Raw genomic sequence first — 23,402 nt, 5'->3', positions numbered from 1 at the left:
AATCTCTTTCCTGCTCTCATTTGGGTGGTAGCTCACCACTCCTCACTTCATTCCTCTGCCTGGTCTACCCTCTGCGCCAGTGCTGGCTAAAGAGTTCATCCTTCACATCTTCCGTCTCCACGGCCTACCTCTTCATATTGTCTTGGATAGAGGGGTCCAGTTTACCTCACGCTTCTGGAGAGCCACGTGCAAGTTTCTGAATGTCACATTGGATTTCTCATTGGCTTATCACCCACAGTCTAATGGCCTGGTTGACCATATCAATCAGATCCTCACTAGCTTCCTTCGGCACTTCTTCAACACCCACCATAGCAACTGGGTGGAACTCCTGCCATGGGCCGAATTCTCCTATAATAATCATGTGAGCAACTCCTCAGCCAAATCTCCATTTTTTGTGGTATACATTCAGCATCCCAATATCCCATTTCCCATTTCTATTGACAATCCTGCCACAGAGTCTCTTGTTAAAAACTTTTCTGTGATCTGGGAGGACCCAAAGTCTTCATTGCTACAGTCCTCTGAGTGGAGGAAGAGACATGCAGATAAGAAACGTCTGGGTCCGCCGGTATTCTATCCAGGGAACAAAGTCTGGTTATCATCCAAGCATGTTCGTCTCAAAATACTTTCATATAAGTTGGGTCCGTGGTACATCGGTCCATTTGAGATTTTGAAGCAGATTAATGCAGTGGCGTACAAGTTGAAACTCCCTGGCTCCTTATGGATTCCCAACTCTTTTCATGTGTCTCTCCTCCAGCCTGTCATCCTCAATCCATTCTCTGATGATCCGGGTACCACTCCAGCCCCAGTCTGCACTGAAGATGTTTTTGAGGTAGAGAACATTCTGGATACTAAGAGGGTAAGAGGAAAAACATTTTTTCTTGTGGATTGGAAGGGGTTTGGTCCTGAGGAGAGGTCATGAGAGCCCAGCGAGAACATTCACGTCCCTCTTCTCCTGGAAAAATTTATTGCGGGCTTGAAGAACAGGGGCGTAAAGAGGGGGTATTGTGACGCAGAGATACCGATCCCCTTACCGCCGCGGCCTCAGTCCTGCGTCCACCGCACCTCCTCCTGTCTCCCACGCTGTGCCTGCGTGGGGTGCGTGCACTGCGTGCAGATCCCCGGGCACTGTGCTTAGGGAGCGCGCTCCCTGCTTCTTAAAGGGGCCATGCGCACCATCCTAAAATGTCCCTTACCAATGGCAGGAGGACATCCTCTATTTAAGGCACCTCCCCCAAAATGGAGGTGCCTGTGCAATGTTGAAGTTTGTGTGCTAACACTCTCTCCAGTCCTCAGGTCCCAGTGCTGCCCGCCAGCATGTCTATCAGCCATGTCCGCCAGCCTGTCTATCAGCCGTACCCACCAGCATGTCTGTCAGTCGTTCCCGGCAGCCTGTTTACCAGCCGTGCCCGCCAGCTTGCCTACCTGCCGTGCCTGCCAGTCTGCCTACCAGCCGAGCCTGCCTACCTGCCTACCAACCGTGCTCATCTACCTGCCTTTCTGCCGTACCAGTCGGCACCTGCCATCAGTCCCGTAGTAGTCACCTGCTCTCACACAAGGTCGGTCCCGCAGTAGAACCTGGTCCACCTTATTGGTCCTTCCTTGGTTCACAGATTCGACTATGCCACTGTATAGCCAAGGTTCGTTCGGGTGTGGTCCCTAGTTACGCCCCTCTGGTCCCTCCTTTTACCACGGCACATTGGTTCCACTATTCGGATCTGTACCAATATGTAGCACTGAAATTTTTAGCTCAAGTAATATAAACATAGAAAAAATGTTCCAGCACACGAAGGGATGAGGAGTTTATCAGTCATCTTTATTGCTAGGGTGATTAAACACCAGCAGAGAGGGAGGAGGTCAGGGGATAAAATATCAGCCTTTTAGAGTATTGGTGTGGAGTGGGCCTGGAGGTGAAAGCTCTGAGCTGTTTTGTCATGTAAAGGAAAGATGAACATAGAGTTGTTTGTTCCTGAAGTGGGCAGTCACTCGTAGCAAAAGGGACTGTGCCATACATTATGTTTTGTTTTTCCTGTTAGGCCAGGAAGGCTGTGTTTGTTTTTGCTAACATTGATATGGTTTATGCAGCACTCTTAATAAACCCAGCAGAAGATTTAAAGAGACAGTATTCCTGTGTCTACCTCTATGTGCAACCAAGTGAGCCGATCTACCACAATAGTTAACACACATCATTCACAATAGATGATTATCATAGCTCGCCTCTTCCCTTCCCTGTAAAATGACTCTCCAAAGATCACAGTGCATGGCTAAAAAACTCTCCTAAAGAAATCAGTAAGCACTTTTGTTTCACACACTGAGTGTACAGTTGTTAAGCAATTTGTATTTTTGATGATTCATTTTATTATTGAACAACTACAGTACTGTCGATCAATCCAAAGGGTTAATGCACCTGAATATTAAGGATGAGCGGACCCGTGGAAGTTCAGGTTTGGTGAGTTCGGCCAAACTTTAGTCCAAAGTTTGGTTTGAGTACCAGAACTTTACCTGAACTTGACCCTGGACCCGAACCCCATATTAAGTCAATGGAGACCAAAACCTTGGTGCTGTAAAATGGTCATAGTGAGAGCTAGGGGGCAGCAAAAGGAAGCAAAATTGGGGTAAGAGCAGGACAACTGCACTGCAAACAAATTGGATTGGATTGGAAAATGACTTACAATAGCATATTATAAAAAAATTAAAACATAATCTATCTTGAACCAGAAGGTATAGGTCCAAGTGGAGGAGTGGAGCAGTGCCTTTCATGTGTATTTTACTCAACTTGTTAATAAATAAATAAATAATTGAAAAAAAAATGTGCGGTCTCCCCTATTTTAAATAACTAGCCAAGGGAATGCAGACAGCTGTGAGCTGGTATTATTATTGCTGAGAAGAGGCCAATATCCATGGACTTTCCAGCCTTTTAATATCAGCCCCCAGCTGTCTGCTTAGCCTTTTCTGGTTATTAAAAATGGGAACCCTAAAAAAAATGATGTAGAGTCCCCCCTATTTTTAATAACCACTTAAGGCAAAGCAGACAGCTGTTGGCTGATATTAATAGTCTGGGATGGGCCATGGATATTGTCTCCTTCCCAGTCTAATAAGACCAGCCCTTAGACGCCCCAGAAATGGCACATCCATTAGATGCGCCAATTCTGGCGCTTAGTCTCGGCTGTTTCCGATTGCCCTGGTGCATTGGCAATTGGGGCAATGGGATTGTGGGGATGCTAGGGCAGCACAGTTGCTCAGTGGATAGCACTGCAGCCTTGCAGTGCTGGGGCCCTGAGTTCAAATCCCACCAAGGACAATATCTGCAAGGAGTTTGTATGTTCTCCCTGTGTTTGCGTGGGTTTTCTCTGGATTCCCCGGTTTCCTCCCACATTCCAAAGACATACTGATAGGGAATTTAGATTGTGAGCCCCAATGGGGACAATGTCTATAATGCCTGTAAAGCGCTGTGGAATTAATTGGTGCTATATAAGTGAGTAAAATAAATAAATAAAAATAAATGATGTCAGCAGCTGGTGCTGACGTCAAGCCCACAGGTTAGTAATGGAGAGGCATCTATCAGACACCACCATTACTAACCTGGTAGTCAAAAGAAATAAACACACACACAAAAGTCCTTTATTTGAAAAAAATTACTCCCTGACAATTTCCCTCTTATACCCATTTATTAAAAAATAAAATAATCGACACCCATGACGATCTCCGTATTCTTCATCCAGTGTATGGAGCTATGTTCAGAGTGACGTGACAGCTCACTTTGGATCTCGTGCTGTCCTCGTTAGAACTGGAGCCTGTTAACTGAGGTAACCTTACGGACGTCACCTCAGTTCACAGCGGCCAGGTCTTGCAAAGTACAGCGTGAGAACCAGCAGTGACTGCTTCTCCAGTCTATGGAGCTTCGTTCTCTGAACGGCGCTCCATACACTGGATGAAGAATATGGGTATCGTCGTGGGAAATCCATTTGGATTACGGCGGACCAGTGTGGATTATTATTTTTATCTCAAACTGCGGTTACATCTGTAGCTTCTCAACACCTGCCTCAGCTCAATTCTTATCTGGGATATTCTTCTTGGAGAATATCTCCACATTTGCCTATTCATGCCTGTGTTGATGGAGATGGCTTTGAGAATTTAATGTAATATATACTTTCGACTTTGTACCCAGCTATTTTTTTTCTGACAGGTCAAAAGTGTCATACATTTTTTATTTATCTGGAGATTCTTGGCTTTAGTACCTCCATTTTGGGAATGGGATGATCCTATCATCTATTCTCTACCGTTCTTTCTGTCTGCCTTTCACAGAGTATTTTATAAACCTAATCATGTTCACATAGCTGCTGATTCCATATTCTGTCTTAAACAGGGAGCTAACTCTTTGGAACAATATGCCATCCAGTTCCATACTCTGACTGTTAAATTGACTTAGAACAATGGCGTTCATCTAGCTATCATTTATGCTGGCCTATACAGTGGGGTCAAAGATGAACTTGCGGGTATGGATGTGGCAACTTCCCTTGATGATGCATTTTCACCCGAGTGGACTTACGTTTCAAAGAGAAGTCAAGGGAGAAAGCTGAAGTTTGAGGTGTTCTACATTCCAGAGCTTCTTCAAAGCATCTAATTCTTGAACTGTTTAAATTGCGCTGTTCATGCTTTCCAGGAACTTAAATCTTGATTTTCAATTACTAGAATATTACACCAAACTGATTTTAACAGATCATTCTGCTTTGAAATGGATACCTCTGCAATTGCTGTATGAGTAGTTCTCACAAAATGACTCTGAATCAAGATATAATCCTTTCAGAACATTACCCAAAAAATTCTCACCAATTCTTCTATTGGTGACTGCGAGCTCTTAGCCATAAAATTAGCTATAGAAGAACAATGACATCTACTTGAAATAGCTAAGTTCCATGTGACTATCTATGCAGACCATAAAAATCTGGAACCTACCATTCTTGAGATATCTGTCCAGAAAAATGTGAAACACTAATGCAAATATCATTAGCAAAGAAAAGTTTTTAATCAGACGCAAACAACAAACAGTTACACCAAATACACCCAAATGAAGCCGGGTAATTCTTTTAGTAATTTATAAATGTCAATGGTAAGATTGATACATTTTAAATTAGGCATTACATTTTTTTATATTAAATACATATTTTTTAAAATACTGTTATTAACAGTTTTAATGGCCAGAAATGCCATATTACTTGTCTAACTTTGTGAACATTATTTACAATTATTCATACTGTACCAAAGTGCAGTGTCATAACAAATTATCTTACCTTGACTAGAACCTCAATTTTAGTAGGAGTAACCAGATCTTTCCACATACACCAAGATGAAAATTTCTTTTTCATATAGACAATATCATAGACACTTTCACTTTTTGGTAACTGAATAGGCTTTGGAATTTGCAGACCACTTACATTTCGGCTGTAAAAAGCTTGATCACATAAATCTTTCAAAAACTCACTAAACCTAGAAACAAAGAACAAAAATTACATTGTCCACTCGAATCGTACAAAACACCAGTAGTTCTTACAAAAGAGCATTTCTTATATTTCATTTACTTTTTTGAAAAAAAACTACTATTTCAATCAACTACTTTTAGTCTGTAGACTCAGTGATGTAAAAATAACAGTAAAGTGAGTTTTACTTACCCTCTCTGGGTCCAGTGCTGCCTTCTGAACCTGTCCAAAGCTTTTTTGATTGGCTGCAGTGACAAGGAAGTAGATGTGAACTAGGGCAGCAGTGGAGAGGCAATGGTTGACCCAAGGAAGTAAAAGTAAAGCTCAGTTTAATTTATACATCACTGAGACTGTGGGCTAGATTCAGTTAAAAGAGGATAAAATGTAAATGTATCAGCCAGCTGTCAGAGACAATATTGATTAAGCACATAAATCAATTAGAAAAAAACAAAACAAAGTTACAGTGGTGGCCAAAAGTATTGGCACCCCTGCAATTCTGTCAGATAATACTCAGTTTCTTCCTGAAAATGATTGCAATCACAAATTCTTTGGTATTATTATCTTCATTTAATTTGTCTTCAATGAAATAACACAAAAAGAATTGTCCTAAAGCCAAATTGGATATAATTCCACACCAAACCTAAAAAAGGGGGTGGACAAAAGTATTGGCACTGTTTGAAAAATCATGTGATGCTTCTCTAATTCGAATAATAAACAGCACCTGTAACTTACCTGTGGCACCTAACAGGTGTTGGCAATAACTAAATCACACTTGCAACCTCTGTCCTGTGTCCTTGTGTGTACCACATTGAGCATGGAGAAAAGAAAGAAGACCAAAGGACTGTCTGAGGACTTGAGAAAGCAAATTGTGAGGAAGCATGAGCAATCTCAAGGCTAAAAGTCCATCTCCAAAGACCTGAATGTTCCTGTGTCTTCCGTGTGCAGTGTCATCAAGAAGTTTAAAGCCCATGGCACTGTGGCTAACCTCCCTAGATGTGGACGGAAAAGAAAAATTGACGAAAGATTTCAACGCAAGATTGCGTGGATGGTGGATAAAGAACCTCGACTAACATCCAAACAAGTTCAAGCTGCCCTGCAGTCCGAGGGTGCAACAGTGTCAACCTGTACTATCCGTCGGCATCTGAATGAAAAGGGACTGTATGGTAGGATACCCAGGAAGACCCCACTTCTTACCCCGAGACATAAAAAAACCAGGCTGGAGTTTGCCAAAACTTACCTGAGAAAGCCTAAAACGTTTTGGAAGAATGTTCTCTGGTCAGATGAGACAAAAGTAGAGCTTTTTGGGAAAAAGCATCAACATAGAGTGTACAGGGAAAAAAAAGAGGCATTCAAAGAAAAGAACATGGTCCCTACAGTCAAACATGGCGGAGGTTCCCTGATGATTTGGGGTTGCTTTGCTGCCTCTGGCACTGGACTGCTTGACCGTGTGCATGGCATTATGAAGTCTGAAGACAACCAACAAATTTTGCAGCATAATGTAGGGCCCAGTGTGAGAAAGCTGGGTCTCCCTCAGAGGTCATTTGTCTTCCAGCAGGACAATGACCCAAAACACACTTCCAAAAGCACTATAAAATGGTTTGAGAGAAAGCACTGGAGACTTCTAAGGTGGCCAGCAATGAGTTCAGACCTGAATCCCATAGAACACCTGTGGAGAGATCTCAAAATGGCAGTTTGGAGAAGGCACCCTTCAAATATCAGGGACCTGGAGCAGTTTGCCAAAGAAGAATGGTCTACAATTCCAGCGGAGCATTGTAAGAAACTCATTGATGGTTACCGGAAGCAGTTGTTCGCAGTTATTTTAGCTAAAGGTTGTGCAACCAAGTATTAGGCTGAGGGTGCCAATACTTTTGTTTGGCCCATTTTTGGAGTTTTGTGTGAAATGATCAATGATTTGATTTTTGCTTCATTCTCTTTTGTGTTTTTTCCTTGCAAGCAAATTAAATGAAGATAATAATACCAAAGAATTTGTGATTGCAATCATTTTCAGGATGAAACTGAGTATTATCTGACAGAATTGCAGGGGTGCCAATACTTTTGGCCACCACAGTATACTAGTTATATTATTAAATTTATGTTTATATACATTTTTCACAGTTTTCCACCAGTTTTGTTACGAGTCATTCAAGGGATTAAAATGTATTTTGGTCTTGTAGCAAACGTGCTTGGCTTATTATAAGATCTCATTCATACATTAGTTTTTTTGAACAGTAATTCAACAGTATTTGTATGTGAAAGCCATAAGTGTCTCCAAAACGCAGAACAGGTGGCAATCTTTCAATTATAATTTTTTTCTGTAAGTTCCACTCCTGGTTTTGGCATACAAACACTGGTGAAAAATACTGACTAAATACTGACGTGTGAATGAATCCTAACTCTGATAACTGTATTGTGCACCTCGGTCAAGATTTTGTTGCATTGGATGTATATGACTGATAGTCCCTACTCAACTGCAAACAAAGATCTTAGAAACCAAGAAATTGATATTAAAATTATTACTGAAGACCCTAAATTATAAAACAAATAACCTTCATGTTTTGAAAATGCAATACCATTAACTATAACAAGTAATAAAATTTAATTGAGAGACTCAAAATCTAGAAATTAGGGAACATTAAGGTAATTAGGGAGCAACAAGGTAAAAATCTAAAAATGAATACTTCATGTGGTTCACCATAGAAATTTTAGTGAATTTAAAAGCAAAATCTATTAAGCTATTCTAAATTACATTAGTTTTTATATTAATATTATAATTTATCATGTAAAATATATAACTAATTTGATTTATTAAGAATAAGCACATCAACATTTACACTATAGGATAAAAAACATAATAAAAAACTATATTAACAAAACTTTGAAACTACAGATACATATAAATGTATTTATAAACTAAACTGTCTCTTCAAGGTTACATAATACCCTTGATAGAAAGTGCACATTCCCATTTCAGTTAATTAACAGCTTTTCTTTTAGACTTGGTAAACATTAAATGTGACATAGCTTCATTCTCTCCTCGAATTAAGTTAATTGAAACACTGAGTTTCATTAAGGAGATATTATTTAAACAAACCTACAATTTAGAATAGTACAAAATGTATTGACAATGTCACCGTATCACACAACGCCACAAGTAATAGTGAGTTGTATAGTCAAATCTTGATAGCTAAGCTTGATTTTACCCTGATTCATTTCCATCAGTTTACTAAAATTACTGTGTCACATTTTTAAAGTTTGCACACTGGTCTCAATATTTCCCAGTAAAAGCACTAAAGGATACACAATGATTTCTTGTTGTGAGCATTATGAAGACGGTATGACACTGTGCCTATTCACTTTATGACCTACAACACCTCAATTTTTTTAAGTGATAAATTGAGAAACTGCTTGATGTTTTGTGGGCTTGCTGATGGGCTCAATCTTTCAGATGTCATAACTTTCTACTTTGAACACTGAAATAACCCATTACTTGTAGATTTTTTTGATGAAAGACTTGCCAAAGTTTGGCCTCAATGGAGACCAACTAAAAGACTCCAATGTGTGATTCATTTTTTAAAGTCATTTTGCCAGTCTCTAGACATCTTAGCCTCTAGCAGTTACAATAAAAATGCATTTTTAAGGGAAAAAAATTGTTATGTTTGGTTCTTAAATCTTCACTTTCAACTTGGATTATTTGCTCTACATTTTTGTGCTAAAGAAATAAAAACTGTTGAGTGCACATGTTTCTTAAATCTAAATTTAACCTTACAAAATCACTATGCAAGGTCATCAACTGTATAACATGCTGGAGATGGTCCTGAGGACGGAATTTTTGGACCCTAACATTGTAACAAGTAAATGTAGTCTTTGGGGTGAGGATAATATTTGATATTGAAATGAAAATACTAGTAAATGACGAAGGAGGCCGTAGCCTCAGAAACGCATCGGATAAGCGCTGGATCCATTTCCTCTGAGTGGAACCCCCAGCTGTTGTGACGTCACACAGACACTAAGTGCTCACTTCCTTGATTAGCTGTCCTGCAGGTGTGACTGGCCGGCACACCTATTAGGCTTTGTGTAGATCCTTCCACTCACTATTTCAAATTTCTGACATATCCAGCCCTGTCTGATCACTGGTAGCTCCGGAGGCTTGAGTCTCCTGCTACACCACGCACGCCTCTCTTACCCGCCGCCACGTTTGACAGGCTCGAAACATGCATGGTGAGGACTCGAGCATGACACTAGAGCATCCGCAATACTCATTCGAGTAACAAGCGTACCCAAGCACCGCAATGCTCTATCGAGTATCAAGCACGGGCTAGCAAGTTATTCAAGATGTGTCTTTTTATTTCATACTATTTTTTATGGAAGAAGTAACCCAGAAAGTTTCTGATTATTCTTTTATTAATAAATATCTGCAATTGTCATAACAGACATTTATTTTCATTTAAGGCATGTCTAAATAACTTTTTAGAGAATCATAAATACTCTAAATAACATTTGAGATGTTTGTTACAGTACTCTTCCTGAGGGACCTTAATTCCATACTTTGTATTTGACGTTATAAATATTAATGCCTGTTTTAAAGGATTTGTCCTAGTTTCTATGAATGTGTTTAAAGTTTTTCCACAGACATTTTCTATCCACAGTCTGGTGTGGCAGTCACTTTAAATTACTTTGACTCACATAATTTAAAGAGTAACTGTCATTTTAATTTTTATTTCACAAATCAATAGTCCACATGAAAATAAGCAACTTTGTGATATATCTCATTAGAGAAATCTTTCTTTCTCTGCCAAAATTGATGTCATTATCAAAATTCTCAATTCTGAGGTAAAATCTGTATTCAGTGAAGACAGACTTTCCCATTACTGAGATAAGAGATGGCAGTTGTTATGGATACAATTCCATGTTTTCACATATCTAACATTGCAACACAGTTTTTTAACAGTGGCAACTTTTGTTAGTTTCATGAGGAACAGTTTCTATATATGTTTTGCAACAACTTCCACTATCTTTGTAGACAATTCTTCCTCACAGACCTCTTCTATGTTCTTCCTTCTATGTTCTTCCTGGTCAAGGGGATTGGACATCTGTCCAATCCCCTTGACCAGGCTTGGACTGGCCCACAGGAGAACAAGAAAATCCTCCGGCAAACCCCTGTGCAAGAGTGGGCCACCACCCTCTTATATGACCAGTACTTGGCACACTATACTTGAATCACTATGTACAGACAAAGGCAGGATCTTATTCATAAAACATGAATAATTTTTTTACCCAGTTCATTGTTATATAAATTTGTGATTGAGGATAATGTCACATTTGCATGTAGCTGAAAAGTGTTGCCCTGGAATTGGTTACTGGTGGACCCTTCACTCCTCAGTCCAACACGGCCCTTGACCTCTCACTCCGGGCTGGTTCCTTTACTGGTGCTGAGGCTTTCTTTCACTCTTTTTATTCAACAGGTCTTTACGCGCAAACAATTGCAACTCAGGCCCACATCCCTGTACTAGCTTACTCTTCACTCACAGTACTGTGACTCCTAGGTCACAACTCTGCTCATCTAGCTTTTCACTCATCACCCTCTTTAAGCAGTGGACACTTGTTAACTCTCCTGGTGACTACATCTACCTGTCTCCTCATGTGTTAGTTTTTCTTTGCCATCCCTTGTGGCTCTGTCTCTCTGTCACTGAGACACCATGGCAAACCTTTATACTCATTACAGGGGCATCCCTCTACTAGGGCAGTATCTTCCTCCTCTCTTTATGGGCAGCCACAGCTCGCTCCACTCAGGACAGTCACAGAAGCCATCTCTACTCCATAACTTGGGGCAACATACCAAATTCAGATGTGTACTCCAACAACTTATAAGTCATGGGCTATATCAACTAGCATTGCTCCAGCACACATGTACCTTCTGCAATTGACTCCAAGTGGCTATAAACCAGCCCATAGAAAACCTAGGTCAAACACTACAACATGGCTCTATTTATCCTCCTCCATCAACTCTTGCATGGTTTGGTGTGGCGCCAGGTGAAGCGATTTCAGTACTTGTTGATCTCCTGACATGTACCTTCGGGAATAGTTTTCGGGCTTACCATAATCCTCATTTAGATTTACTTGTCTATTTTTTGCCACTTGCCAGATCCTGTGTTTTATCACGTTCATACCAAGCCATGTATGCCTTTTTTTTGCTGGAACCAGAAGGTCCAGGAAATGACCAACAAAACAGGTTTGTGTTTCTATGAATGAGGCTGTGCATAAATACCAGCAGGGCTCCACTATTGCTGTTGGTAGCGGGTTAATCTCTGTACTGTCCAGCCATTCAACAGTGAAAGCATATTTATTCAGGAACAAAGATAACACAGCTTACAACTGGTATTTTTTATAGCTTAGGATCTTAGCATCTTGTCTGTCAGCTTACAAAGTGAAAGTAAAATGTAATCCAGCTACCCACATACAGTGAACAAGAACTTCCTTATTTTTTTTTTTTTAATAGGGCATTACTAGCAATATTGCTGGTGATAGGAACTCATGCACTATTAAACATTAGTAAATAGTAGTTGATGCAGTATATACAATATTAAGCAATATTCCAAAAATTGCATAGCAAAATAAACTATTTTCTAATAATGGTATAGTCTCATTATTTGTGTTGATAGCTAATGAATTAAATACTGTACCTAGTAGATGAAAATAAATCTTCATATTACTTACCTTTGTTTTGAATCTAAGTTAAGAATTCCACCAACAGACCAGATAACTGAAAATAAACCATAAGCCATAATCATATGTTTGACATCTTCATTTGCTTTCTTGCTAATTGTGTAAAAACTTGGAGACTCTGAGTCCTCTGAAACTTCAAGGATTCCATCTTCATTTTCCATTTCTAGCTTTGCAGAGCTAAAATGATACAAAACAGTATGCATTGTGGAATATATCCAATGAGGAGTATGCAGTATGTGACGGAATGACATTGCTTGCAAGCGCCAAGCGATGTCATTCCGGATACAGCTCACCCTGCCACCGGAAATGACCGGACATAGCTCGGCACTTGTGTACTAATGTTTTATGCTCTGCGTGCAATAGAGCAGAGCAAATTGCACCTGGGTGGACCTGTGAGGCTACTATGCAGGCCAAAAATCTTGTTTTTGCTGTGTGGATGACACAGGATTAGTGTTGAGCGGTACCTTCCGATATCAGGAAATATCGTATCGGATTGGATCGGACCGATACTCAAAAAGTATCGGATATCGCCGATTCCGATACCGGAAACCAATGCAAGTCAATGGGACACTAATATCGGAATGAAAATAAACCCTTTCTTTTCTTGTAGGTTAATTCTACATGAAGTAAAACAACTAAGAATAATGTAGAATGTATTATGCGAAAAGCCGGCAATTCATCAGCGCATACACCGGTACCCGACAATTTACAACAGAAAGAATAGAGCTTCACACATAGATTAGATAGATAGAAACATGTCAGTCACATATATATGAAGTACAGTGACAGTGTTGCTTACTGTACTTGTCATTTAGTGTAAAGGATTTATTAAAAAAAATAATAGTGTTTTCATGCACCGTCTCTTTAAAAAAGCCGGCCGGCAATTCAGCAGCGGTACCCGACAATTTAGAACAGAAAGATAGAGCATCACACATAGATTATATAGATAGAAACATGTCAGTCACATATATATGAAGTGCAGTGACAGTGTTGGTTACTGTACTTGTCATTTAGTGTAAAGGATTTATTTAAAAAAATAATAGTGTTTTCATGCACCGTCTCTTTAAGAAAGCCGGCCGGCAATTCAGCATCTGTACCCGACAATTTAGAATAGAAGGAATAGAGAATCATACATAGATTAGTTAGATAGAAACATGTCAGTCACATATATATGAAGTACAGTGACAGTGTTGATTACTGTACTTGTCATTTAGTGTTAAAATAAAGGATTTATTAAAAAAAAAATTGGCGTGGGGTTCCCCTTAATTTTAGTCTCTAGCGGAGGTTAAGCAGACGGCTCGGGCAGATGTAGTGGGAAGGGGGTAATACCCACGGAGCTTCCCAGGCTACTAATATCAGCCCCCAGGTGAATACCTAGCCTTTACTAGCTATTAAAATGGGGGACCCCCCCAAAAAAATGACGTGGGGTCCCCCTATTTTAATAGCTAGCAAAGGCTAGGCAGACAGCTGGGGGCTGATATTAATAGCCCAGGAAGGGTGCCATGAATATTGGCCCCCTCCCAGGCTAGAAACACCAGCCGTCAGCCGCCCCAGAAATGGCGCATCCATAGGATGCGCCAATTCTGGCACTTAGCCTCGCTCTTCCACGCTGCCCTGGTGCGGTGGCAGGTGGTAATAGGGCTGGGGTTCATGTCAGTGCCAGCTGCCATGAAGCCCAGGTTAGTAATGATGGGCGTCTATAAGACACCCCCATTACTAACCTACAAAGTGTTAAAAAGAAAAAACACACTACACCCATAAAAAAATAATTTATTTGAAATAAAACACACCATTTTATTTAATTCTTAGTTTGCTAAAAAAAAAAAAATAGTTACCTGTCCACGTTCCTGCGCTGATCTCCCATGCACAGCTGTCACATCTGGAGATGGTGACAGCTGTGCATGGCTGCTGTAAGCTCACGCTGCCGGGAACACGTCCGCTCCCGGCAGCGGGAGCCACTGACTGAGGTCACCGGAGTGCATTCAGTCAGCGCTGCTCCGGAGACCTCCTTTACGGCACTGCTGTACCGTGGGAATTTCTCACGATACAGCAGGGCCGTAAAGGAGCTGACCGGAGCTGCGCTGCCTGAACTCCGGTGAACCCGCTTATGCAGTGACGGGGCTGCTTTATGGCCCCATCATTCTAGCGGCGGCGGTTCAGAGCGGTCACATTCTATGTGGCTGCTCTGAACTGGAGATCATCGTGGGACACTCGTGGACTACTACGGAGGGGTAAGGATAAGGTTGTGGTTTATTATTTTATATTTTATTACAGGAGATCGATGGCTTCGGGGAATTAGGTGTCTAGGTGAGTATAGGTGTAGTTTTTTATTTTTTACTTTATTTTAGGTGGCGATCGGCGGGGACAGGTAATGTATGAACTAATTTATTGTAGGTAACCACTGGCCACCAATGACATGTATTTAAAATTTATTGGGGACACAGTAGGGCAATTTAAATAGCAGGATCAGGCTGATGGGAACTACTGCTCCCATCGAGCTGATCCTGCTGGCACGAGTGGACGGGGGACAGACATAGGCCGATGGGAGTAGTAGTGTCACATCGGCCTATGTCTGCCTGCACGCACACACCCGCAGACATCGCACAGACACCGCGCACACCCACACACACCCGCAGACATCGCACAGACACCGCGCACACCCGCACACACTCGCAGACATCGCACAGACACCGCGCACGCCCGCACACACCCGCACACATCGCACAGACATCACGCACACCCGCAGACATCGCACAGACATCGCACACACCCGCAGACATCGCACAGACACCCCGCACACACTTGCAGACACCCACACACACACCAATCATGATGGGCTGATCGTCTGGGAGGTGAGGCTGACCTGTGTGGCCGTGGGAAAGTTCATGTGAGTTCATGCAATGCAGTCAAGCATGAACTCACATGAACCCTCCGAGGGCACCGCGGCTACTTCAAATGAACAGCTGATCAGCATCACCTGATACCTCAGCTGTTCATTTGAAATAACCGGCGGGAAAGCGCAGCACAGAACGGGAAAGCCGGCGGTGAAGTCTTTTCACTGCCGGCTTCCCCGCCCAGGTCATTCGCTCCCCGCTCCTTGGTGCTGTGCTCCCCGCTCGGTCCTAACTTACGATCGGGATGGGAGGTGGCGAGAGGAGCGGAGGATCGGGGTGGGAGGCTGCCGGGAAGCAGTATGGGGCCGTGTGATTGTTTAAAAGCCGGCGGCTTTTTACCGCCCGCCGGCTTTTAAACAATCAGGAGAATTCTCCCACGCTGGGATGGCATTCTGATGACAGGCTGGATCTCAGCTGAGCGCTGCCACCCAGCTTGTCATCCTTCAGAGACACTGCAGAGCGCAGGCATTATGGGAACTTCCGATTCCTGTATTCGATATTGTAAAAGTATCGGAATTAAGTATCGGAATTCCGATACCGCGAATATCGGCCGATACCCGATATTTCAGTATGGGAATGCTCAACACTACACAGGATACATCATCTAGAGCAGCCAAGCCAGAGGACTTCAATTAGGAGCAGAGAGGAAGTACAGACAACATAGGGAGGGCACTCATTGAACAGGACCATACTCAATTAAATACATTGTGGGAGCAATTAAAATAGTATTTTTGGGAGTACACAGGGGGAGTCAGGAGATGATAGACAGGTTTGTGGAATGCAGAGCAGGAGCATATAAAGGTTGTGGTATTTGTTCAGAGACACAAAAACTGGTGACAGGTTCCTTTTAAAAAAATATTATGGTTATGGTCATTATATAAGAGAATATTGGCTTTTAATCCCGTAATTTATTCTTATATAATACTAGCTATTGAACCCGTTCTACGCCAGGGTGGCGAGCATTTTTATTGGTATATGGTCTCCCATGCTGCTATGTGCTGCCTCCCTTCTGGCATTTCTGCTGCCCCCATCCTGGTATTTGTGCTGCCCCCATCCTGTCCCCACCATGCTATCCTGGTATGCATGGCACCCCTCATCCGTATCCTGGTATGCATGGCACCCCTAATCCCCATCCTGGTATGCATGGCATCCCCAATCCTGGTATGCATGGCACCCTTCACCTCCAATCCTGGAATGCATGGCACCCCTCACCCCCAATCCTGGTATGCATAGCACCCCTCACCCCCAATCCTGGAATGCATGGCACCCCTCACTCCCAGTCCTGGTATGCATGGCACCCCTCACCCCCAATCCTGGTATGCATGGCACTTCTCATCCCTTATCCTGATATGCATGGCACCCCTCATACCCAATCCTGGTATGCAGGGCACTCCTCATCCATATCCTGGTATGCATGGTAACCCATCCCTCATCCCTATTTTGGTATGTATGGTACCCCTCATTCTGATATTGATGGTATACCTCATCCCTATCTTGGTATGCATGGCACCCCATCCCTCTTCCTGGTATGCATGGTACCCCTCATCCCGATCCTGGAATACATGGTACCCCTCATCCCTATTCTGGTATGCATGGCCCCTCATCCGAATCCAGGTATGCATGCCCCACCCCACATCCTTATCCTGGTATGCATGGCACACCTTATCCCCAATCCTGCTATGCATGGCTCCCCTCATACCCAATCCTGGTATGCACGGCACCCCTCATCCCAAATCCTGCTATGCATGGCACCCCTCATTCCCAATCCTGGCATGCATGACACCCCTCATTCCCAATCCTGGTATGCATGGCACCCCTCATCCCCAATCCTGGTATGTATGGCACCCCTCATCCCCAATCCTGGTGTGCATGGCACCCACTCATTCCAAATCTGGTATACATTGCACCCCTTATCCCAATCCTGGTATGCATGGCACCGCATCTCTCATCCTGGTATGCATGGCACCTTTCATTCCAAATCTGGTATACATGGCACCCCTCATCCCCCAATCCTGGTATGTATGGTACCCAATCCCTCATCCTGGTATGCATGGCACCCCTCATCCCACAATCCTGGTATGCATGGCACCCCATCCCTCATCCTGGTATGTATGGTACCCTTCATCCCTATCCTGGTATGTATGGTACCCCTCATCCTGGTATGCATGGCACCCCATCCCTCATCCTGGTATGCATGGTACCCCTCATCCCTATTTTGGTGTGTATGGCACACCTCATCCACCAATCCTGGTATGTATGGCCTCCTCATCCCCCAATCCTGGTATGCATGACACCCCATCCCTCATCCTGGTATGCATGGTACCTCTCATGCCTATTCTGGTATGTATGGTACCCCTCATCTTGGTATGCATGGCACCCCTCATCCCCAATCCTAGTATGCATGGCACCCCTCATCTCCAATCCTGGTATGCATGGCACCCCTCATCCCCAATCCTGGTATGCATGGCACCCCTCATTTCAAATCTGCTATACATTGCACCCCTCATCCCAATCCTGGTATGCATGGCACCTCATCTATCTTCCTGGTATGCATGGCACCCCTCATTCCAAATCTGGTATACATGCCACCCCTCATCCCCCCAATCCTGGTATGTATGGCACCCAATCCCTCATCCTAGTATGCATGGCACCCCTCATCTCCCAATCCTGTTATGCATGGCACCCCACATCCCTATCCTGGTATGTATGGCCCTCATCCTGGTATGCATGGTACCCCATCCCTCATTCTGGTATGCATGGTACCCCTCATCCCTATTTTGGTGTGTATGGCACACCTCATTCCCCAATCCTGACATGTATGGCCTCCTCATCCCCCAATCCTGGTATACATGGCACCCCATCCCTCATCCTGGTATGCATGGTACCCCTCATGCCTATTCTGGTATGTATGGTACCCTTCATCCTGGTATGCATGGCACCCCATTCCTCATCCTGGTATGCATGGCACCCCTCTTCCCCCAATCCTGGTATGTAGGGTACCCCTCATCCCCCAATCCTGGTATGTATGGTACCCCTCATCCCCCCAATCCTGGTATGCTTGGTACCCCTCATCCCCCAATCCTGGTATGTCTGGCCCCCTCACACCCCAATCCTGGTATGTATGGCAGCCCTCATCCCTTTCACTCTGCACACATACAAAAAAATAAACACTTATACTCACCTTTCTTCCCTGTGCTCCAGCGCTGCTGTGTCCTGTTCTGCCAGAGGCCAGGGGAGGAGTGCGGCACCGGAGCACGGACGTGCCCATACCGCACTGTCCGGTGCCATTTTGCTGAAGACACACTGTAAATGTGTCTTCAGTAAAATGGCGCCGGATAGCGCTATGCGCATGCGCCGATTCTGATGCCTCACTCCTGCCCCAGTCTCCGGCGAAAAGAGGCTCCACGGCAACGCTCCTCCCGGTCAGGTAAGTATGTAAGTATGGCGTGGTATGCGTTCAGTGTCTACGCATACCGTGATGTCCGGCACCATACACACTCCTCTTACCTGTAACATCTCCATGCTTGCTTCTGTCTGGAGCCAGACTGCGCAGGCGTGTCGCGCTTGCTTAGTCTATAAAGGCTTCAGACAGAGACAGGCAGCTCCCGTTATATTATAGATATAAACTCTTGGAAATATTTTTTTCATTCCAAATAAGAAGCAATGGGGTACTATCCATATTTTTTTGCTTCTTTTGTTTTCATCTATTTCTATTTTTTTAACCTTTTCACGACCGATGAAATCATTGCCCGTAGCCCTTCCTTTGATGCGGACTCACACGCTGATCCAGCATCTTTCCCCACACTTAAAGGGGTTGTCCGGTAAAAACCGATAATCTACAGTCACTCTGCGTGTCTGCAGACTTTTGAATCCCCCAGTGCATGCACTGTGCGCTGTGGGAATTTGCTGGTTTCTGAGTCGGGACCAGAGGATATGTAGGAGTTATTTAGTTGGAGTTGACTTATTTAATCAGTCAAATGCCTCTAACAGCTGCGGGTGGATCTCCTGTTAACAGGTAAATGCCACTGTCAATCACTGACAGCGACATTTAACACGGGTAGACAGGAAGTCCATCATTGATCCCAGCAATCGGCAAGACCATAACGTGATTGCAGGGTGCCGATGAATTGTCAAGACAGTAGGGGGCCTGCTGAAGACACCTGTGCCTGTCACACAATCCACCAGTGAAAGGGCCAACGTTCATAGGAGATTGTGATATGTATAGCACAGGCGATTGGACAATCACAGCTTCAAGTCTCTTAAGGGGACAATTAAATTCAGTAAAAAGTAAAAAAAATGTTTTAAAAAATATAAAAAAAAAATAAAAGAACCACAAAAGTTCAAATCACCCCCCTCTTGCCCCATTAAAATAAAACAGTAAAAAAATGTAAAAATGCACATATTTGATATCCTCATGTTCAGAAATGTCTGCTCTCTCAAAATTTAAAATAAGTTAATCAGATTGCTAAAGGATGTAGAAAGAAAAAAACCCACCAGAATAACGTCATTTTGGTTGTGGCAACATTGCAATAAAATTAGGTGATCAAAACATCATATCTACCCCAAAATGGTACCCCAAAAAACGTCAGCTCAAACCACCAAAAAAAAAACTCTCACACTGCCCCACATCATAAAAAATAATACATTTATTGGTCTCGGAAAATGGCAACAACAGTGAAAAAAAAATGTGAGAAATTTCTGAATTTTTTTTCACCACTTCAACAAAAAAACTATACATGTTTGGTATCTGCGTACTTGTACTGACCTGGGGAATCATATTGCCAGGTCAGTTTTACTAGTGATGAGCGAGCACTAAAATGCTCGGGTACTCGTTCGAGTTGAGCAAATTTGAAGGCTCGAGTGCTTGGACCGAGTAACGAGCCCAATGTAAGTCTATGGGAAACTCGAGCATTTTTCTGGCAGCTCCCCCGGCGGTCTGCAGAGGGCCTAAACATTGCCCAAATCGATGGGAACAGTGCTCAAATGACATGAGAACAGCATGGGGAAGACCCCTGGAAGTATTTTTGACTCCCAGGTCACTGATGTCAACAAAGTTGTCAGAGTTATTACGCCATTTTTACGGACTCACAATAAAACATACAAAAACAAAAGGGATTTTCCTGGGAAATATGTTAAGGAACATCCTTTCCAGGGTAATGACTTGTATATAAGGCAAAATAAATAACCAAAAGCAAAAATGCTCCTCCACACCTTGTGCTATGTTCACATGTATCGTTTTTGATGCGTTTTTGCACTTTTGTATTGCTTTCAACCAAGACAAATGCATTACCGTGAAAGTGTCATTTTAACATTTTACAACCTTATCTGGCCATGTGGTGTGTGACACATCATCAGACAGATCCTGTTTCATTTATGATGGAGGGACTCGGAAAGTCACAAAGACTATTTTTATAGGGCCATCTGGCGGCCCTTACTATTCTTAAAGGGCCAGCAGTCGGCTATGCTTTGTTGTTCCCATTATTAACAAATGGGCCTCCTATAACGTTATTGCGTATGCAATGACTGCAAAGGCGCAACCATAATCCCTTTGAAGAGACATAGAGGAGGGTCTCAGTAAAAAAAATGTTCCTATTAGAAAGGAGAGGGTCTGGTATTCAGTTATAGGGCATGCAGTGAATCCAACGGCTGCCAAAATTTAGGAAAAACCCTAGGAACAATTTAAAGACACATAGAGCTGGGCCACAGTAATGACATGTTCCCATTAGAAAAGAGAGGGTTTGATATTCAGTTGTAGGGTATGCAGTGAGTCCAACGGCTACCAAAATTTAGTAAAAACCGCCCTAACAATTTAAAGACACATACAGCTGGGTCACAGTAATGGGTACGACATGTTCCCATTAGAAAGGAGAGGGTCTGCTATTCAGTTATAGGGTATGCAGTGAGGCCAATGGCTGCCAAAATTTAGGAAAAACCCTATTAACAATTTAAGGACACATAGAGCTGGGCCACAGTAATGACATATTCCCATTAGAAAGGAGAGGGTCTCCCATACTGTTTGCCTTTGCAGTGACTGCAATGGCTGTCAAAAATTTGGAGAAACTCCAATGCCCCTTGCAAGAGACGTAGAGATCGGAGGGCCTCCTGAAAACAATGTTCCCATTATTAGGAAGTGTGTCTCCCATACAGTTTAAATATGCAGTGAAGCAACGGCTGCCAAAAATTTGGAGGAACTCCAATGTCCCTTGCAAGAGACTTAGATATGCTGTTATGCTACATATGGTGGTGATATGGTGGTGGAGGATGAGGATGCGGAGAAGAAGGAGGACAAGAGCAAAAAGACAAAATCATGAAGCATATACTCATGTCTGGGTGTGAAGACAGAGGTGCATGGGAATAGAGTTAGACCTCCCAAAAAAAGACACTGGATTTGAGTTTGTTACGCTGCTATCATTCAGTGGTGTTGAGACGTCTGGCCCAATCCAGCCCTTGTTCATATTTTAAAGAGTCAGCCTGTCAGAATTTTCAGTTGACAGGCGGATGCACCTATCGATTATAATTCCACTGGCTGCACTAAAAACTCAGACAAAACGCTAGCGGCAGGGCAGGCCAGGACCTCCAAGACATAGAGAACCAGTTCATGCCACGTGTCCAGCTTGTATACCCAATAATTATAAGGCTCAGAGGAATCACGGAGGACGTTGGTACGGTCGGAAAGGTACTCCCTCAGCATCTTACGCAACTTTTCCCTCCTTGGGAGATTACCCCACGCATCAGGGCTTGTGCGATGGGAGGGTCTGAGAAAACTGTCCCATAACTTTGACAGTGTTCCTCTGTCTCAGCTTGATTGCATTTGTGTCTCTCTCGCCTGTACTCCTTGGTTGTCCAATGAACTGTGACCTCTGCCGCCAGCGTTTTCAGATGTGAATTTTTATAATAATTCCGCAACAAGGGCTTTCTCGTACTGCACCATTTTATTAAGCCTGTCCTGCAAGGGAATAAGAGACAGAATGTTCTCCTTGTGGCATAGGTCTAGAATGTTACCAATCAATAATGACTGTCACCCAAAATTTGGACAACATGAGGGTCACTGGAAAGGCAGCGTAACATAAACTCAGCCATGTTTGCCAGACTGCAGAGAGACCATACTTCCATTTCCTCACCAAAAAGATTACGGACTATGCTCTCCTCCTCATCCTCAGGCCATACATGCTGAACAGACGGTATGACAGTTTTGCAGGTAGTACCGTCTAAGGCTCAGGAAACTAGCTCCTGTTCTTCCTCCTCCTCCTCTTCCTGATTGTCACCCAATCCACATTGGGATGAGATGAGGCTGGGCTGTGTGGAATCACCCTGTATGGTTCCTTGCTCCATCTCATTGTGCTCCGCCTGCAATGCATCCTCTTTAATTGTGAGCAGAGAGTGTTTCAGAAGACAGAGAAGCGGGATGGTGATCCTAATTATGGCGTCATTGATGCTCACCATCTTGGTGGAGTCCTCAAAGTTTTGGAGGATGGTACATATGTCTGACATCCATGTCCACTCCTGAGGTTTTATGTGTGGAGTCTTACCTGAATACCGACGGCCTTATTGATGCTGGTATTCAACAACTGCCCTCTTATGCTCACAAATTCTTCACAACATCTGTAATGTAGAGTTCCAATGCGTAGGGACATCGCAGATCAGTCGGTGAACTGGAAGCTGCAAACGCTGCTGAAGCACTGCTAGGGCGGTGGAAGCAGTAGCTGACTTTCTAAAATAGGCACACAGGCGGCGTACTTTGACAAGCAAATTTGACAGATCCAGGTAGATTTTGAGAAACCTCTGAACCACGAAGTTAAGCACATGGGTCAGGCATTGTACTTGTGGGAGCTCGACTCGCCTCAAAGCCGCCACCAGGTTCCGGCCATTGTCACACACGACCATGCCTGGCTGTAGGGTCATTGGTGTCAACCACAGATCTACCTGTTCTTTCAGAGCTGTCCACAACTCTTCAGCGTTGTGCGGTTTGTCAACTAAGCCTATTAGCTTTAGCACAGCCTGTTGTCGCTTGGCCGAGGCAGTGCTGCAGTGTTTCCAGCTTGCGAATGATGTGGTCAATTTGGAGATGGAAGCTGAAGAGAAGGAGGAGAAGGTGCAGGAGCTGAAGAATGTGGGGGCAACCCTGATTGACCCAGGGCCCGCAATTCTCGTCGTCAGAAGGATGTGTTCGGTCCCAAGGTCCGACTGGGTCCCGGCTTCCACTATAGTAAACCAGTGTGCCATCAGAGAGATGTACCGTCCCTGCCCAAAAACACTTGTCCCGGTGTCTATGGTTAGGTGAACTTATCCAGTAACTGCGCTGTTGAGGGCA

At 43.4% G+C, this 23,402-nt stretch overlaps 1 protein-coding gene across 1 annotated transcript in view; it reads right to left on the bottom strand.

The window, feature by feature from the left end:
* The window catches only part of LOC141165727 (dynein axonemal heavy chain 3-like), a 2,796,342-nt gene that overhangs the window by 1,303,262 nt on the left and 1,469,678 nt on the right, over positions 1-23,402 (bottom strand). The window contains exons 39-40 of the mRNA XM_073651577.1: positions 12,189-12,374; positions 5,289-5,484 (exon numbers count right to left, since the gene is read on the bottom strand). Coding sequence (XP_073507678.1) covers positions 5,289-5,484; positions 12,189-12,374 — 382 coding nt within the window. The remainder of the gene's footprint in view (positions 1-5,288; positions 5,485-12,188; positions 12,375-23,402) is intronic.

This window comes from Phyllobates terribilis, unplaced genomic scaffold (assembly GCF_046119375.1).
Source record: "Phyllobates terribilis strain yellow unplaced genomic scaffold, ASM4611937v1 Scaffold_11__3_contigs__length_659146591, whole genome shotgun sequence".
Lineage (NCBI taxonomy): Eukaryota > Metazoa > Chordata > Amphibia > Anura > Dendrobatidae > Phyllobates > Phyllobates terribilis.
The sequence above is the reverse complement of the archived record's forward strand: the minus strand, read 5'-3'. Positions and strand labels throughout refer to the sequence as shown.